The sequence below is a fragment of the Pseudopipra pipra genome, chromosome 1 (genome assembly GCF_036250125.1).
Source record: "Pseudopipra pipra isolate bDixPip1 chromosome 1, bDixPip1.hap1, whole genome shotgun sequence".
NCBI classification, from domain to species: Eukaryota; Metazoa; Chordata; class Aves; order Passeriformes; family Pipridae; genus Pseudopipra; species Pseudopipra pipra.
This window is the reverse complement of record NC_087549.1, coordinates 120,324,805-120,345,273: the sequence shown is the minus strand read 5'-3', so window position 1 is coordinate 120,345,273 and position 20,469 is coordinate 120,324,805. Positions and strand designations below refer to the sequence as shown.

General features: G+C 39.1%; 1 protein-coding gene across 2 annotated transcripts in view; it reads left to right on the top strand.

Annotated features, from left to right (window-relative positions):
- CHN2 (chimerin 2) overlaps positions 1-18,784 on the top strand; it is a 162,279-nt gene extending 143,495 nt beyond the window's left edge. For both annotated transcript variants that reach the window (XM_064674105.1, XM_064674114.1), the window contains 6 exons: positions 1,987-2,071; positions 4,404-4,577; positions 6,378-6,455; positions 12,225-12,362; positions 13,317-13,422; positions 16,932-18,784. In XM_064674105.1, the coding sequence (XP_064530175.1) occupies positions 1,987-2,071; positions 4,404-4,577; positions 6,378-6,455; positions 12,225-12,362; positions 13,317-13,422; positions 16,932-17,103 (753 nt within the window). In that variant the 3' untranslated portion in view covers positions 17,104-18,784. The remainder of the gene's footprint in view (positions 1-1,986; positions 2,072-4,403; positions 4,578-6,377; positions 6,456-12,224; positions 12,363-13,316; positions 13,423-16,931) is intronic.
- The last annotated feature ends 1,685 nt before the right edge of the window (positions 18,785-20,469 follow it).

The window sequence follows — 20,469 nt, the reverse complement described above, 5'->3', positions numbered from 1 at the left end:
TTCAACTTGGCCAGAAACCACCAAGACTAGCTTTTCACAGGGTATTTCAGCTGGAGACTTGCCATTTGAGCTAAAATGCAGATCCGTGAAAAATTGAAGTGAATGAATAAAGAGAACTCAACCTTTGAGGGCCACCAAGCTGAACGGAACAAGGGAAGGGCGCGCTGTCAGCACTTCTGAAATGGAGCCCTCAGCCAGCATTGATGACTTTCCAGTTAATGACAGGAGAGATCAAGGAATAATCAGCTACCATTTTCAAATTAAGCCACAGCAAGATCAGCTGAAATAAGCTTTATGTAAAGTGTGCAAGTAGGCCCCAAATATCCTAGCAACTGCAATGGACTTTATATATGAAATGGTGTGGTTTTAGAAGTCCTGACTGAGCTTTTACAGCCCTTCTCACAAGGTTAGCTTTTGTAAACTGCTGCAAAGCAGAAGACACAGTTAGCTATCTTCCCACAGCAGATGATTTTCACCCACAATTAAGTGCAGGTGCAGACCTACTAATTATGTGGCTTTCAGTCTAAAAATGGTTAAAGATGCAGGCATAATTAGTAGTATCTGTAGTTTTGTATCCACTGAAGGTCACATGGTGCATGTGACTGAAACTCAGGTCACCAGCTGATGTTATGTACAGCTGTCTACCACCACAAAAAGCCATGTCTGAAATTCATGCTACCCACTCTGCAAAATAAAAATGAAATGAGAAAGTAGTATATGGCTATATTTATTAATATATCTATCTCAAACTTTGTTGCAAAGTCTTGTTTCACAGATATACACATTTTTCTGAGAGGTAAAATACCACTTCAAAAAATAATCATGACCAGTCAGACATTCCAGTTTTGACCTTTCACTGCCAAAAGGGAGGAAGAATTACTGTTGCTTTAAGTTTATTCACACAATTATTTGACTGAGTAGTTGGTCAGAAGCCATTTGTAGTCAGGCTCATGTTTTTATCTCAAAATCAAAAAGAGATAAAAACATCTGTATTAAAATTGCAATACTTCATCTTCCTGGACTCAAGAGTACAGGCTTGTGTAAGTGTGATTCTGCACACAAATGGAGCAAAAACCTTAGCAAGCCAAATGCTTGGCCTAAAACTTCACAGTTTATCTGAAAAGGGCAATGACCGTTTTTTCACTCTATGGAAAGCAGAGAGTATCTTTCCCCATCCCAGGGGGTGGAAGTGGCCTTTCAGCCGTTCACTCAATGGGTAAACAAGAGCAGAGAGAAATATAAAAGGACGGGTTAGCAGCCAGAGTGTGCATGATTTACGTTTTGTTAGGCTCAATTAAGTCTCTGGCTAGAACTAGCTCATATTGTGTCCATTCACACGGGCATGGACCTCACTATTTACTCTTTGTTTCAATGAAAATGAAATGCTTACTTTACCAGAACACACATCTTAAATAAAAAGGTCTTCCGCTATAGCCTTTAGAAAAGCAGTGTTGGAAGCAGTGGTAGTGTGCAAAACCCGGCTGTGGGTTCTGTCAGCACACAGGTCATTTTATTCCTCCTTATTTACTCACGTGTGGACTGTAGCAAAATGAATTTTGGTCTGCTAAAAAAGAGTCTACTGACATCTTTTCCCTATGTGAGTTCAGTTTACTTACTTGAGTGAGGAAGGGTGTCATTTGCTTTTATCTACAGTTCCTTGGATTATTAGTTTTACTTTTTTAATCCTGGGTTCCTCACCTCCCCTATAGTTAGAATGTCAGCTAGCAAAAATGATTTGTTTTCAGTGTCATACACAGCCCAGTTCTCTTTAATGTTAAGCCTATTGAAAGATAAACTACAAGATCAAAGCAAATTTCTGTTCCCATGGTTTATTTCATCTACTCTTTGGAAGGATGTGGGCACTGTATGCTAAAGATTTACTCCTACTGAGTCTTCTGTTGTTTATCCATTTCAGTTGTTCCATCTGTCAGACCATCTGCCTCCCAATGACCCCATTTCTTTCTCCCACTCCCATTTGTATTACAGGTCCATACATTTCGAGGTCCGCACTGGTGTGAATACTGCGCCAACTTCATGTGGGGTCTCATCGCTCAGGGAGTGAGATGTTCAGGTAGCCCTTCAGCATTTTCTGTCATTCTCTTGAACTGCTCAGACATCTGTCCCATCCCAGCTTGCACTCCTTGCAGGAATGGGGGCCAGGATTTCTGTACAGAACAAGGCAAGAAATCCTCCTGCAAAAGTTAGAACATTTTCATTTGCCTCATTAGCTCGTTTAGAAATGAAGCCATAAGGCCTTGGTTGCTGAGAGTGACATCCTTTTGGTAGTACCTTGGTCCTGTCTGTGCCTTGGTGTATACTTTAAAACTTGTTCTATGGTTAAGTTGTCCCTTAATGTTTTTATGTCTTAAACTAGGCTTCATAACTCATCTTTTTGCCACCAATTGCTGGTAAGTGCCCTTGTCTGAAAAAAAGACTGCCACCTGTTTCCCATAAAAAACCATGCATTGCTGCAAGCCTGAAGTATTCCACTTCAAGATAAAACCAAAAAATACAACCTTCATTTTCCAAGGGGAATTAGTTTTCTGGTGCCTCTGTAGCTGTATTGGCATTTTAATAGTGCCTTAATTATTTTAAATTTGTTTGTTCTTCTGTGGGAAAACTGATCTTGGAAAAATACAATAATCATCACATCATGAGCTTTTGTAGTAGCAGTAGTGTATTGGTGTATTGCAAATGGGTTTTCATATCTTCTTTCTCCACATCTAGAATCACTTCCAAAAGTTGTTTGTCTTACCTCTGTCTTACCTCTCCCTGCCTGACCTCCAGGCATTCCTGATCTCCGACTGGCACCAAACACATCCAACCCTGACATCTGCCTTCCATCAGTGGAGGAGGTGGTTTTTACCTAAAATTTAGACTGCAGTTTGAAGGATCAAAATACCTTTCTCAAATGCACTTTTAATAAGTGTAGTCTCAGCTACTGCTATATCTTGTCTGCCTGTAGATGAATAAGGGTAACACAAAGAATATGAGAAGGACATTAAAAAGGAGGAGTAGTAGTTTGCTTCTCAAACTATTTGATCTTAAACACAAGTGTGCAAGACCTGGCCTCACTAATGCATAACACTATTTGTTCACATACATAAAGTATTAAACTTATGAAAAGGCTTGTTTATTTAGCATGAAACATAATACACTTCCTCATTAAATTACGAACGTTTAACTCTAAGTAGACAGATGCATTTGGATTTAACTTTACAGCACTGAAAACAAGCAGGGAGGATCCTGACTACAGCAGTCACATTTGTTTAGATTTCACAGAACAACAATGTATTATGCAGTAATAACTTTATGGAGAAACCCAAAAAAACCCACACAGTTCCATGAAATGTTGAGGGTTTGTATATGTTTGTTGAGGTGTTTGTATAGGATTTTGCTTGATTAATATTTTATACAGTATAAAACTGAAACGTGCTGCAAGTAATAGGGTCACGTTTACATTTTTAACAGATTAATGTTAACTCAAAGGGTACCATCAGTGATGGGCATGACTGGGAAGGCATTAAAACAGGAATCAGAGTTGTGTGAAATAATGCAACTCACGATGGTGGCGTTTACTGAGGCTTATAAATTCATTTGGCTGAATATTTGAGTCTATTAGAAAAATTCAATTTGTGGAGATGAAAAAGTGATGTGTAAGTTAATAGAAACCCACCCGTGCAACTGAGAGTAGGATTTGACTGTGGAGTAAGACAACAAGAGCTATTTGTAAAATGAGTCACTTTTTTACATCATGCCTTTCACAGCATTTTATATGCCTAAACTGACCTACAGACTAAACACAGGGGAGACTTTAGTCACCAGTGAAGTGATGAGGCAGAGATGAGGAGTCTGCTGATGTGGCAGAGAGAGCCAAAATGTGACACTGCAGGAATGTGGAAGGCAGAGTGAGGCATGCTAGCTCAAGGCACTGTCCCAGTTTGAGGGTTCAGGTGAATCTTAGGTTCTTCAACCGTGACCAGTGCTAAGCCTCACGACAACCAGCAGAAGACAGTCATTACTGTGCCAGTTTTATTTAAGGCTAATCTAAAATACCCAGAAGTTAAGCCTCACATGTTCAAATGCAACACCTTGAGCTATGTGTCCAGTAATGAACCAATCCAGACTGCATCAGCGGCCACCTACAGCTCAGAGTGATGAGAGCGACATCCAGAGTCTTTATACCTTTTTAACAACTCTGCTGGAGTTCACTTCTCCCACTGTAAGATTTTTACACATTTCCATGCTCATCTTTCTCATCTGCATCATATTTATTTTATCTTCGCTGACTGATGGGGAAGTTGTGCCCCTTGCTTGACATGGACCAAGGAAATAAATTGTTAGGGAAGGCCTATCAGCATCATTATTAATTAATTAATTAATCTGGCTAACTTTGCTTACAGACTGTGGGTTGAACGTACATAAGCAGTGCTCCAAATACGTGCCCAACGACTGTCAACCAGACCTCAAGAGGATAAAACGAGTCTACTGCTGTGATCTCACCACACTCGTGAAAGCCCACAATACCCAGAGGCCCATGGTTGTGGATTCATGCATTCGGGAGATTGAAGCAAGAGGTTCGTATGCTTAGGAAAGCAGCAGACGCAATGAAATGAAGATGACTTGAATTACCTGCTAAGCTCAAACAGGGTAGTATGCTCATGCACACTGAGGACAGGATGAGAGAAGGGTTTTTTTAGTGCAGGTGATACATTGCTTTGCATTAGCTAGTAAAATTAAATCATGGCATTCCTTAATGCAATTTCCTGAAATGCTTTCTGAAACATGTCAAAACATGTATTATGTTTCACTTCTGAAAGGGGTGAACTTTAAAGTGAACTTTAAGTTCACATTTATGTGTCTTTTTTCATTACTTTATTTTAACATACCTAGGGACACGTCCAATTTTGGAGTAATCAGTTTAAATCAAATCTGTTCTTAATAACCTTTACAGACATTGTGGGCAAGAGAACACAAGTGACTGAAAGTGACTCAGACAAGTGAGGTCACAGGCTGTGGTGTTCTGTGGTAGGACACAAACTGCTCACGGTTTCATATGATGCTCAGTTAGTGACTGATGGATCCCGTGGCACAGGCAGCATGTCACAGCCAAAACTCAAGCTTGTGACAGGTTTTTGGTAAACAGACCTGTGCCAGATTGAAAGAAAAACATGTCCCCTCCAATAATCATGTATCCCCTCTGTAATAATCATGCATTTTTGCTTTGGATAGCAAATGTGTATGTTTAATGTGCTGCCCAATAAGCCAAATTTTCCTGTTAGTCACAGCTTCAGCACAGGAATCTCATAATGTGGAATTCATAGCATCCCAGTAATCTGCATAGCAACACACTGATACTAGCTACAGGGATTTCAAAGCCACGCATCATCTGCTGAATTGAATCAAAGACTTACTAGTAAATCCTCTGCACTGCTCCGTAAAGCTCTACCAGGATTATATCATCATTGCAGGGACAAATAAAAAGAATAATATAGACTAAGAGAGAAGAGCTTTACTCCAATGATATAGCAGGAAGCTACATTGCATTTGAGATTTAATCACTTACTTGTACATGTATTGACTAAGATAAAATCTGTTGCCTGCTCTCAGTTTTTTCAATATCTTTTCTTTAATTGCCACAGAACTATGAAAGATTCTGATTTTGTTCTTAAGAAAACAAAGTGTATTGGAACTTATAAGTAGGTTAACAAGGTGCACAGTTACAATAAGGAATTCTAGGATTAAAACAAATAACCTGTGTGTAACTCAGCGTGCTATGCTGGGCTGCCCTGCATTTCATGTCAGCATGGAGCAATGTGGGGAGAGCTGTGCAAGTGAGCAGGTTGCTTGTGTGAAAGAACTGTAGAAGGGATGTACTGATGGTGAGAAGAACTGTATCCATTGCATCTTTCAGCTGTGTATAAGTAAAAGCTGACAGCAAAACAGGGAAGAAATGTGCTCACAGGAAAGGCAGTCTTTTACTTGAATTGCTATTTATCATTAAGCAACTGGTAAAAGGAAGGGAGACCTCTAAAGCTTTATTAATTATAGCCAAATCCAGGAAAATCTCCTACATAAAAGGAATAAATCGTAATAATATCACATGCCTCACCATTAGCAAATTGCAGTATTTTCCTCTAACATAATCAAATCAACCATGTACCTAACAAAATCAGAAAGTAAAAATTCTAAAATTCTTTAATCCTTTTAAGAAACAATTTAACATCATCTTGATCTTTCCTTAAATGCTCTGGAGTTTCACACTGCATATAATATTTTGCTACACTTAGTAGGTCTGTTGTTCTTGCTTTACTGTTTTTAAGCCTAAATATTTGTTGGTTACTGAAGCTAAGTTAAACAAGAATTTTTTGTTTCAGGTTTGAAGTCCGAGGGCCTCTATAGAGTCTCAGGCTTCACTGAGCATATTGAAGATGTGAAAATGGCCTTTGATCGAGGTACACTATTTTTTAATTTTGTACAGTTTTAATCTAAGCTTTCAGTTCTTTTGGGTGTTATATAGGTACCATGGTAATGAAACTGGCATATAAACAGAAGTAGAGAAAGCAATCTGTCTTTTCTAAGTCCTTAAATTGATCTGCAGTCCTTTTCATAAGAAGAAACATGTTTCATAGTTGGAAGGAATAATTAAACATAAGGAATTGATGGGTAGAAGGCTAAGCAGGTGACTGGATGATTGCTCAGCCTAGCAGTACAGCCTCAGCCCCTAGTTGAAGTACGAGACTAGATGGTGCCAGGGAAAAGTTCTTAGTCCTGTCTTTGATAGACTCAATGCTTTACAATATGATAATCTATTTATGAGTTTAAGGACCAGGAACTCCAACTGGGAAGTCATTCTGCATGTAGTCTTGTAGGAAACATTGCAGTACTGTGCATGTGATTCCATCCGTGCAACAGACGTGAGGAGCATTGAGGAGATTGGTTGTACAGCATATTGAAAAATTAATTATTAAAACACTGCCTGATTACCATCCTCATAGCCCTTCTGAATTGATTGAGCTGATTATGTTGGTTCTGGTTGCGCACACGATCTTTGCACACAGGACTAATTTAAAGTGGTTATGTAAGCGAGTGCAGGGTTAGAGCCTTCATCAATGGAAAACACCTTTATCCATGGATAAACATGGAAGCAGAGAAAGCAAGAATGGAGTTTGTATACAAAGGCTGTGGGGAAGACCATTGGGCATAAATTCAGAAGGAGGAGAAAAGGCTAACAAAGGAGAGTGTTGCCATGAATTAAAAAAAAGCATAAATAAAAGCAGCAGAACAATGAACAAAACCTTGTTATGAGAATTATAGGACTACAGTATTGTGGAGACCAGAAGCTGAGAACTTTCAAAACTTTCCAGGTTTGAAAATGTTTTCTCCCTGAACTGAGATGGAAGGGCAGGAGGAGTTGAGGTTTTTTGCAGGAAGGGATTTAAAGAAAAACAAAGTAGGGTTTTTTTGTTCTGACTTGTGGGCTGTGCAGCTAGAAGGTGGTTGTCAGCTGGCAGAAGTTTGAATTGGCAAGATACTTCCAACATGACAGCTCAGGGCTAGCTTCCCTGTCAGATTAAAGTTTACAGAGGCAGGGACACCACCCTCACTTTTGCATCCCAGCCCCATAGGTAGGAACATTGCTTTTCTGCTGCCCTGTTACCCCTGCTTAGCATTAGAAGCTAGAGCAGCATGAAGTGAACCATCTGAGGATGAGGAATATTCCAGTTTTCACCTGGAATATACCAGGTGACAGAGCTGGGAGAGAAAGGACCTGAGAGCCAGGTGGCAGGTCTTGCCTCCAACACTACCTGGGAGTTTTCTGTTCAAATTCAATTTTCTGCCCAGAATGTGAAGTTTGTGGGAGTTTTACAGAATTCATATTTCCACGTTCACTACAGGAAATTAACTTTTTTTTAAAGTTTAAAAAAAAAAAAAAAAAAGAGAAAATTTGTGTGGAAAATATAAAGTGGAAAATTCCTGATCAGTTCTGGTTAATAGAAAGGTGTTGCAGCAGAAACAGCTTTATCTCTGGTCACATCACTATCTCCGATATCTCTGGAGCACACTGCATAGCAGAAGGTAAATGTGTTTTAAAATAGCTTGGGATAGTCAAAGGAGATGCTTATAGCAGAGGTATGAACCAGAGAAGAGAACTCTTTAGTCTTGACACAGTACTAGAGGATGTACACTGGCCAGGAATAAATTTTGTTTGACAATTTAAAGACCATTTTTTAACCATCTGAAAGGAAGTCTTTGAAACAACCTTCTTGTAAGAGCAGGGATAAAAAACCTTAACTAGTTTTGGAAGTGGAAGTTGCAGGGTTTACCAGAAGGGTTATATGACATGGTGCCTGCAGTAGCAGAACACTGCACTCGGTCATTACAGTGGTCACTCCCTGCCCATCATTTCTGAGTCAGCCCCCTGACTCGCTAAAATGCCAGTACTTTTGCATCTCCAGAAATACAGCTTTTAATAAATGGGGTTGAAAATAGAGAGGCCATTTTAATGCACAGGATGCATCCTTGAAATAATGCCATCAAGCTCTTTGGTTCCCATGCTCTTCATCAAGCTACAGGGGCCAGAAGACAATATGATACAGGGATGAAGCATGGGGGCTGACTTGGCTGTAGGGTACCTCTCCTGCTGATCCCTTGTCCAGCTGAAGGGGTGCAATGAAGAGAAGCCAGCCCTCCCTCTGACTAATTCTGCTTTGACAAAGAGACACTTGTTGCTTCCAAAGAATTAGAGCAATAACAGAAAAGCAAAGGCAAGTTTGCAAAGTTAAAATCTTGGGAAGAGAATAGCATCCCACATAATATTACTTGGGCCCAATGAAACTGTGATAGTTGGTTTTAAAACAGGGTGAAGTTGGTCCTCATCTGATTTAAACTAAGACTGCCTTCCAAAGCCAAAGCAGTGTAAATACCCTACTGTAAATTAGCATTAGGCTCTCTGAGGCACTGACAATGTTCCATTTTAGTGATTTTTGTAATGAGAAGGAGGGGAATAATGTGGATTTATTTAATCTGGTGAATGTTGGTGCTATAGAATGACAGTTGCTCTCTGTCAGCATTGTTGAGCTGTGGCGTTGTGGCATCCAGAAAACACCCATTGTGTGCTTAATCCACAGAGCAGCCATTGTCACCACTGCATTCTGTCCTCCCACTTGTTTGTATGACTGGCTGGTACAATACACTTGCTAAAAATATTATGCTGTTAAATATTACATGAGTACTTAGAGGCATCCTAATTCATACTCACCCTTTTGGCAGTGTAGATGAAAACCTGTCAAATGCCAAATCCAAGAAAAAACACAAAGAAGCGTGTTAGAATGGTAAAGGTTGTGCAATAAAACCAAAGCATTTAGGAAAAAGGAACTTAAGAAAAATCTAATTCAGTATTCAGAAGGCATAGCTGAGGCTTTAAGAATGTAACACTTATTCTATTTCATTCTCTAATAAAGTATTGATATATTTCTATGGCATCCAAAGTCAGCTGAAACCTTTAAGGAAAAGAATAAAGACCTTCTTTGTCTTGAGATATTAAAACTTCAACATAATGCAACAAAATACATTGAGAGTCAAAGTAACAAGGAAAGATAAGTGATGGGGTTTGGATAGGATTAGGTTTGTACAGCTGAAATGAACTATGTGTTTGTAAGCCAAAATTTATGAAAAACAAATACTGTATTAACATACGGCCACTGCAATGATACAATCTGATGAGAATTCCTATATTGAAGAGTGAAAAAAAATTATGGTGGTAATGCAGAAGGTAGTATATAAACCACATGTAGTTCATACAGTCTGCTACTGCAGAGGATCCTCTGTGAAATATGTGTCATGACTTTTCTGGCAATGAATTAACTTTTCTTTCTTAGTGCTTTGAATTTTAAGTGTGTTCTAAAAAGAAAACAAATCCAGGAATTTGATGAGGATAAGAAATAACTGTAGCCTACCAAGGGCCTTCAATTGCTGAAAACGAAAGGAAAAAAAATTCCAAAATCTATGAAAGGAAGACAAAAATCCATCTCCCCCTACACATCCATTGCAGAAGTGCGTAGAGTATATATTATAGCAGATGTATTGTTGTGCTCACTTTAAAATAAACTTCAGTGCATTTCTAACGGATGTGTATTTGTCTCTGAAGTGAAGAGAAAAATGTTTGACTCAGGAATTCATGCATTTTTCCTAGAGTAAGCAAATATGTAAATAAGAGGTATGTTTGAAGTACATTGTAGTTCTAAGTACCTCAATCTGTAGAGCCCCTTTAAGGAAGCTTGTTGGGTTGCTTTGTAAAAGTATTAAATAAATAACACTTCCATTTAGTGTACTGGTGACCTGGATAATAGATGTAAGCTTCTGCTTTGCTGTATCTGTTCTGATGCAGCTGCTGGCTCCTTGGAGGTATCTGTTTTCAATGGAGCATTTTGCGTGCTCGGTGTCCATCAATTAAATAGAGGTCTCCACACAAAGCTTTACAAGACTAATGCTACCGTGCCTGGAACGTGTGGATTAAACAAAAGATTGGGGCAGTGTAAACATCCTCCTAGGGCTTATTGATGCTGTATTAAATTAAATGCTGATGGATGTATTCAGACTGTTCAGCTGCATCAAAAAAGGCTGTTTGTTTTAAACACTTAAGCATATAATCTGCTCTTGATGAGAACATGTAGTGCTATTAGTCTTAATGAGAATTATGTGCATACATTGGACAGGACGTATCCCGGCAAGATTAATGCCATAGGTTTGTATAAAATGTCTACAATCAATATAAACTCTTTTACTCTGCTATGAAAGCCTTTATCTCCATCTTAGATGCTGTGTATCAAGCACACTCATTCATCTGTCTGTATCAGGGCATGTCTACAAGCACTTGTTATTGCAAGACAAGCAAGGCAATGGCTTTACAACATGTCAGCGCCTCGGTGGTAACAGCCCAAGCTTGTGCTTGCATCTCCTGGCAGACACAAGCAAACCCCTCCCTGCCTTTCAAGCAAGCATAACCCCACATCACCCCACTCACCGTATGGTCCTAATCTTCACCACCTGCTGTCAGGGAAGCACTAGTATCCTTAGTTGAATGGTGGGAAATAAGGACTACGGGCTATAGCTAAGCTCAAAGAAGCCTGAAGTAAAGATGGGGGTTAAATCCAGACAGCCACAGCTACTTGACCAGTGTCCTACCCATCTTTCTACTGGAAGACCACCAAGGACAGGTGCCAGGAAAGGACAGTAGGATCTCTCAATCTGGAGAAAAATGTGGGTACGAGGGTCCTAGGTAGCACAGAACAGATGTAGTAATTTCAACTTGAAAAATGCTAGTGATTCAGCCTTGCTGCTACTTCTTGCAATTTCACTCATTGCAAGCCATGCATTAGTCAAGGACTTACCAGCAACACTTGTAAACTTTAGGTTCATGTGTTTAAAAGTGCTCTGTAACAGAGTTCTGACTAACTGTGTTATAATGTGGCAAACAAAATGTATGCCATTTCAGTTGCATAATTCATCTGTTTAGCTGTTCATCCATTACAAGTATCCATATTCATTTAACAAATTGCAATCCGCATTTCAGAATAAATTGTATAGCTAAATGCCTTGGCATGCCAATTTAAATTCAGATCTTTGCTATAAATAAATAAGTCAAATATTAAGACATTAAAGGTTATCTAGACAATAATGCAGCTTCCTTACTAACTAATCACTATAGATACATTTGGATGTTTACTCTGATTTTTCCTACTGGTCTCCTGATGGTCACTGGAAATTTATATTATTTCTCTGTGCCTCTAGTTCCCCAAGTGGAGATGGAAAAACATGGTTTGTACTCCTGGGCACTGATCTATGGATAGAAAATTCAACATCAGAACAAGTTATTAATAGCTTCTTTTCAGTGAATAAATGGGCCAAATGCAAGAAATATATTATTAACATGGTTTGTCATCCAACATTAAAACAGTATGTTTGAGATGGTACACTGCAGATATAGATGATGTAATGACCAGCCCCTCCAAAAGATGTAAACAAATAAATTGTTTACTAAAACATATAGAAACTACCATTCATATATTGTAAAGTTGGTAGCAATATATTCTCATTTAAGCCTTCCAAATGCTTTCAGGTTGTTTTTTCCTGTCAGGTTGCATACAATAAATCTGAATTAGAAGACTAGCCTTGCTTCAAAATTAGTGTGGTTTCAAAAAGATTTCTTCCTCCTTTTCTAGACGGTGACAAGGCTGATATTTCTGCCAGTATTTATCCAGACATAAACATCATTGCCGGAGCACTGAAGCTATACTTCAGAGACTTACCAATTCCCGTTATCACCTATGACACCTATTCCAAGTTCATAGAGGCAGCAAGTAAGTATTGCATAGTGATTTGTACCAATCTTTAATTACATTTCCCATCCACAATGTATATCGATAAGCAGCAGGAGGAGTAATCTGTCTGTGTGATTGTGCTGCCTTCCCTTTCCCTCTGGCTTACTCCAGCTTTCACTCCCCATGCAACCATAGATACCCCCTGTCTTGCATTCTCCTCTTCCTAATTCCTGCTGGGCAGAGAAATTATTCTTGCTTGTAAAGAGTGTGGCCAGGGGAAGCAGTTCCAATCCATGCACCAATCTCTTAAGAGCAGGCCATAGAAATTCTTAATCTTCTAGTATTTTGGGCTCCTGATGCCATTTGAATGAAAAGCCATGTAGCAAATATGACTGATTTAGTTCACAGCTTGGGAATCTATACTTCTCATGTAAAATATGTGTAAATCCTGCTCAGATTTTTAGAAAGATTGTCAAACAGTTTTAAATGAGTGCTGATACTCAGTATATGTAGGTATCACTGATACCTACATATTTAAATATGTTCAGAAATCTTGAAGTAACTCCATGTCACTTCAACCTCTAGCTAAACTTACATATTCAAGCATAGGTTCTAACAGCATATTCCCATCTGGTTTTGAAGACTAATGGAAGTAGTCTTATGTAAGATTTTAGTGAGAGAGTTCTGGGCAGAGTAATATTATGAAGCACTTAACAAAGCTCGGGTACTGTACCTAAACAGACCTGTAGATAGAGCTACAAACCATGGAGATAACTCCTGGGTGGTCTTTTTTGCTGATTTCTTTGTAAAGCCATTTTTTTTGAGGATGTAGAACTTGCTGATAAGCTCCACGTTTATGAGTTTCATATTTATCCCTCCAAGCACAGCCAATGGCTTGTAAATGATTCCATAATAATAAGTTATCTTCCTGATTTATTGCTGTTTACACATGGAAGGCCCTATTAACATTAATCCTGTTTGGTGTTTTTACAGAACTCTCCAATCCTGATGAACGACTAGAAGCAATACATGAAGTGTTGATGTTACTCCCTGCTGCTCACTACGAGACACTTAGATACCTAATGATTCATCTCAAGAAGTGAGTTAATTGACATGCAGGATAATTCTTGAAGAACTTAATTTTCTGCTTTGAAAGAGAAATATTACAGAAAGTACCAATAAAGCTCCCATTAGGACACTGCCACTAAACCAGTAACATTACAGATAATCAGACAAGCTGTTTGTATAAGTGCACCTAAGCTATGCACATATATAGCATAGGTCCTTTTGCTGGCATATTATTGCAAACCTTTGAAGAATTAATTGAAAATTGTCACAGTTCTCTGAAGCAGATAATATCTGAAAAATACCGAATGGTAGGTACTTGAGAGATATGCTAGATGTGCTACTGCTGTAAGGCACTTGAACATGCTTTGCTTCTGCCTCCCCTTACCTCCTGATTTGTCTTCTTGAACAATAACCCTATAAGGAAAGAACTGTCTCTTACGAGTTGTTTGCTCACATCAGAGTAAGCCAAGAATCAAGCAGGGCCTATTTTTATATGACTAGTAAAAGCAATACAGCCCCCAGTTATATCTCTTTTGGTTTTAAACACACTGCCTCATTTCCTTTTCAAAGCTTCTTTAGGCATACATAAGACACTCATAAGGGGCTTCATAAGGCAAACATAAAGCCTCACAAGGCATACAAAATTTTCTGAAGTGCCTAAATTTCATTTTTGAAAGTTACTTGGGAGTGTACTGCCAAGTTTTCCAAGTTTTCAGCTAGGTATCTAGGAGAACTAAGGTGTGATCCAAAGAGGGTGCCTCACTTCCACTGATTTCAAGCAGAACTGTATTTCAAAAGCATGCTAACTCCACTTTGCTGCTTTGGGTATTTACATGCCTGAGGAAGTCTTCTTTCTACATATTTAAAAACTGAAGCTGAGTACAGACTGGCACAGTCATCTCAAAGCAGGCCTTCATTTATGGATATATTGCACGAGATATTCCTTGTCTTTGATTAAAGTTTGCTACTTGGAAACAACAGAAAAGGGGATAAGGGAGGAATAAAGCTACCAACCTTTTTATGCAGCAAAACCTTGATCTCTTCTTAGTTGTCCCACTTCTTGCAACACAATTACAAACATGGAGTATTTTCTGGGTTTGATCTTCACTACTCTGTACTATTAATGCCAACCAAAAAAGAAAAATACCTCAACTCACGTAAAATTGCATCAGAGAACTTGTGTGAAGTGTATTTCATGCTCAGTCAGGTTCTCATTATGCAGAGACTTTTCCTCATTTTGAATCAGCTCAGGTCATTATAAATGAGTAATTTTTCCCTTTGATGAGACATTACCTGGGCATGTGAGAACTTCTTTGGACTCTGCAGAAATGAGACGTTTAAGTATCCACCCTTGTCAGCACATAGGCATGGACAACTCATGATGAACCATATTGGCTGTGGGCAAGTGAGCTGCACAGAGAATCAGTACTTTCACATCCCAGCAGCAAATTTTTAATAGACATGTATTGACTTGCCTTCTTTCTTCTCCCGAATGGCAGTCCAGGCTTTGGTTCAGCTGTTGAGTTGAACTACTGATGAGATAAAAACAGTCCAAAGAGCTGATTAAGCTTTCTCTCTCGAATACCTGCAAGTCATGCAATGAATTTCATCTTCTTTCCCATATCATAGCTTTTGGCATCTGCATGGAAATCAACCATGTCAGTTCCCATGGAGAATCTATTGGAGAGATCTGAGTGTGAAAGAGGAAAGAATCCTTTAGGTTCAAACTATGCTGTTCTGTAGATTAAACACAGAGTTCCAACTTCAGCTCTCTAGGAGTCTTCCTTCATGGACAAAACATGCACCAGTATAAGGGAGTCTGTGTAAAGACTGCAGGGTCACGGCCTCTATACCACCACTGCTTCTCAACAGAAAAAAACTACACTGAGTTGTTCTTAAAAGCACAGGAAAATCCAGCAGAGGCCAATGTCAGCAACGAAAAATGAGTTTGTTGGTCAATTTGTTGTTTTCTTCAGTTACCTTTCTGATAACTTTTTGCTCAAAATTGGAGGAAATGCAATAGCATGAGCAATCCCCCCTGTGGTGAAATACATACGACTCCTTCATGCTGATGTTGCAATGAAGCTGTGAATCTTCTTTGTGTTTTTTCACCCCTGGCTGGCAGCATACATGCACAGAGAAAAAGCAGTGCTAAACATACACTTGCACAGAGGTGGTTTGGGCTACACAGCCTGGGCGTGTCTTTGCTCCTTGCAAAGCACAGCTAGTGTATCTGTGCTAGATGATGATGTATCTGTGAGTAGGGGCACTAATGGACTTCTGTCCTGAAAGCAAAGAGGAACAGCATTTTTCTGTGACAGAGCCATTCTTGGCAGAGAGACAATAACAGAAGCAAAACTGAGTCATATAAGTACCTCACAAACAAGGGAAGACCAAACTACTGGTTTCAGCCACTTCGTACTCCCTTGATAGCATGAATGAATCCACTCACAATGCCCAGCTGGGAATTGCCATGCTAGGGAAGGTCTCAGCTGTTGCCAGGAGACCTGTCTCCAAAACCAGATGTGCTCCACTCCAGCAGAGGATTTATATGAAGGAGATGTGAAACTTCATCCATGCTGTACTTGTCACAGCAAATGCCTGGTCCATGAGGGACCGTGACCCATCAAGGGACTGTGGCTGTCCTACACTGCAGTGCATGAGCACTCTCAGGACTGAACTCAATATGCCACTCAGACAGGATGACACTTGTGTGATCCAGCTCTATTACCTGGAGGGAAACCTTGAGCACACCTTGCGTTTTCCAGCAGGTTTGACTGATTTTCCAGTCAGGGCTGATTTCTACACAGTTTGGCCAATCCTTGGTGGTCTTTGCTCCAGCCACAAAGAGTCTATCTCTTCTTGTATTTACATTATATGACCTATGTCAGTAAACAAAAGAGCCTGGGCTCCTTCCTAGAAGTGCCTCTGTTCTCTGTCAAGAACAGATGGCATTTATAGCAACCTGATTTTAGCAAGCCAGTTCTCCAGGCTGCTCCAGGATTCAGCCTGCTCCTGAAGTATAACAACTAATCGGAATCACTGAGCTGTTGGTTGGCCTGAGGCAGCCAGCAAGTCAGCGATGTGTGAAAGAGTGGGTTTCTGCAGACTGGAAGCATGTCTGGAAACATTGGTAGTCTAAAGAAAATTCAGATTTGCGTTTGTGGAGCACACCCCCACTGCCAGAGTGATGCACACCAAGCACAATGTGCCAGAGAACTGTAGCTACTGTAGCACAGAGAACTGTTCCATACATCATCATTTAAATCATGATTATGCTTTTAAAAAAGCAATTGCCACTAATTCTTATACCCTAACAGATAGTCACGTGGAAAAATCACTTAAGGATCACATGAGAGTTCTTTAAAGACACTAGAAATCACAGCCCCAACCATAGCTGCACTGTATTTGTTGTGGAAGCAGTTACTATGTTGAGTGAAAGTAAAAATTGTTACTGAAAAATGTCATTATCTACCAATGTTTGATGTGAAGCAAGACTACAGATAAAGCAACCAATTACTTTTTTTTTTTCTATTTTAGGGTTACCTTGCATGAAAAGGAGAATTTTATGAATGCTGAAAACCTGGGAATAGTGTTTGGACCTACTTTAATGAGACCTCCAGAGGACAGTACCCTTGCTACACTGAATGACATGCGGTACCAGAAGTTAATTGTGCAGATTTTAATAGAAAATGAAGATGTTCTCTTTTAGACAGAGAGGCGTATCTTCAAAGCCATTGGTTTTTAAATAATTAGTTTGAAGGAAAAACAATATTTCTTTAATTTTTTTTTTAAACAGAAAGGAAGAGTTCCTTGACTGCACTTCAATTTCTGCAAAGTTGCAGATGGATGCCAAAATGTTTAGGGAAAGCGTATGTCTCATAGACATATGCCTCTTTGTAGAAGAGAAAAAGAAGGTCAGAAAAAATCCTCTTACCTTGTATCTTTTGCCTTGCCTCAGATGTATATTTGTTTTGAGAAGTTTCAAACAATTTTATTCTTAACTTATTAAGAAACACAAAACGTATTTTAATATGGCTAGAGAAGCAAAAAGGTACTTAATCAGTGTTACTTGTATACGCCTATACATTTCCTTCTTCATGAGACATAATTATATATGTCAATTGTGAAACAGAACCTATATTATAAAGATATTTTTACTTTACCTGGCTGAAAGAATGGCATTTTATTTTAGCAAACTATAAATCAATGCGGTGCATTGATTATTTTCCATGTAATTCTTTCCTGCATTTTTGCTATGATATATTGAAAACAATTGCCACTAATGCAGTATTATCCTGACATACCTCTTTCATTGCAAGTGTTTTAAAGGAGAATAATTTTCTTGTGCGTATTTCAGCTTTCCTTAGGTTTCTTTGCATTTAGGCACTAGCATCCTAAGATTGTACACTTTTAGCCATTTGCCATTTCCAAAAACATAGTATTTTCTTTTTTTTGTTGTTTTTTTCTCCCATGTAAGATATGGTCTTGAGATTTTTCAAAAGTCCTGGTGCTAGTATCAGTTTCACATGCCAGATTTTTCTTAGATCACAGAAATTAAGTGATGCTGGGACACTGGATATTTTCTGGCCTTGTTGAAAAGTCAGCACTTTTTTGGGTGAATGATGAAGGATTTGGTTTTTCTGTAAAAATTGAGTTATGTTTTGTCACGTTTCTGTATTTATAAATGTACAGTAAATCTGCTAAAAATGTAGGTATTTATCTTGAATGTGTTTCCTGATGGTTTGTTTAAAAAAAAAAAAAAAAAAGAAAAAAGAAAGAATGTGTAGGACATGTGGGAGCTGGTAAATTTAATTATTACCAAATTTTAATATTTTTCTCCCCTCACAAACATTGACCTACAGAGTTCATAGTCTAACTGCAACTTATTCCTAATGTTAAACTGTTTCTCAGCATGAGATGTTTCTGCAAGCATAGAAAATCAACATACTTTACTACCAAACTCAGTTTTCAATACAAAAAATATTCTAATACTCCCTCATCTTGATCATTTGTATCATATGCTTGGTAACTCAGTGATGCAGTTTCCTGAATTATTTCAGGGAGCACATTTCTATTCAAACTGAAAACTATCTGTAACTATGATAATGAAGGGAGGTAGAGAGTATGACTGTAAATTTGTCGTCTTCTAGAGAAATAATTAAGGGCTAGATAGATTAATCCAGGTTGCAGAACAAATGCTAAATAGTCTGAGTTCCAAATACTTCCATAGATCCTCCTGTCTTGTACAGGACTATTTGTTGTAGGTTATGTATTACTTAATACTGTCATAAAAATGATCTGGAAATGGTTTTATTTTGTGAAGTGAAATATGCTTTGTAATTTATGATAGTGTAAATGGAAGGAAAAATCCCATTAAATGTGTTAAAAGAGTTCTGGTGTCTGTCACTGACTACATGGCAAGCTGCCAAGTGAAAATCAATCGCTAATTATCATCCTGACATTGCTGGAAACTTTCCTACTCAAAAATTTAGAATAGTTTTACTGAGTGTCAGCAGTTTCAGGTTGGCACTTGGATGCCCATACCACAGCCAAGCCCATGCAAACATTTATTTTCGGAGAACACCCTGAACCACCGCTGTGCAAAACTTCAAGGAAGCAACGAATCACAATATCAACCCAATCCATATCCAAGAATCAATACCATCAAAGCACTTTTCCACTCTCTTGAACACAGACATTTGACTAACAACGATTTTCTTTTTTTTTTTTATGATCAGTAATGAGTTATTTTTTTAAGGCAGCACACTGGTAGCTTTAGCATGTCTCACTGTCTGGAGTCTTCAACACATGTCCCATTTTAAGGATTTGATGACAGTACAAGGCAGCGTGCTTAGAAAGACCCATGCTTAGTGCCTGGAAAGCAGGAGTTTCTGATCTGTTGGACAGAGGGATGGGTATGATTCTGCATCTTAAAACACAAATATCTAGTGAATTGTCCATGTTTCACTTGGCTAACTGATCACCTGACATCCAGCGTCCTCAGGGGCATATTGAGCATGGAGGTAAAAGGCCCCTGTCCCCTCCACACCTCATTAGTGCCACCTGGTGCTGTGCCTGCTTCATCTCTTATGTCAGACTTACAGTGGCCATCACTGCTGAACCTGAGGCTGAGCTGCACCACTGAGATCAGATCATTGCTGTTCCAGATTCACCATTCGAGGAAGTAAAAACACAGCAGACTTTCCTCTGCAAAACTGACTGCTAAGGCAGTAGGAAAATTCGTATTTACCTTTAATGGAAACCAATACTCTAATACACAGGAAAAAAAAATGGGTTTCAGCAGATTACACCAAATCCTTCCCTTCACTTCAAAGGATTAAACAAGAGCACGATGGCTTATCTCACATGAGGCACTATTAGAGAGTAGTAAGACTCTCTAACAGTAAGTAGGAAGATGCTTCATGAGGCTGTGTTTGAGCTGATGTAACTTCCCTGCTGGGTCATTTCATCTTGAGTGGAACACAGTTCTGCACCTCTGGAAGCAGGTGAGATACCAGTGTCTGCCTGCAGCCAGGTGTTCAGCAGAAACCTTGTTCTGCTCCAGCTGTTGGAGAAGGCCTTTGATGAAGCAGCAGTCCCCTCCTGCAGCCATCCACTCCCAATTCCCATATGCCATTCAGCTAGCCCCATCTTCTGGTGTAATGGATGCCACTCTGTACCCCCTCACAGCTGCTGGGGTGAGACAACTTGCCTTCCATAAAGCACCCACAATCAGTAAAACGTTAAATCAAGTCATGTTAATGGACTGTAAGGTGATAGCTTTCCAAAGTGCTGTGGAACAGTTACTGAGGAAGGAGAAGAACTTGCAGGAAAAAAAAAGAGAAACAAAGTGTATATAGAAAACTTTTTTTAAAAAAAAATGAAGTTACAGAGGAGACAGAGCTTTGTGCTCAACTCTCCTGTCTGTGTCAGTTTAAGCTACAGAATGGGTTGAACAGAGCACAAAGCAGGGTGAATTGGTACCACATCCATTTTATTTCTAAAGAAGAGGTAAGACTACACTTTCCTCCACACTTAGCATTCTCAAAGCTCACACAACATTTGAGCTTAATTG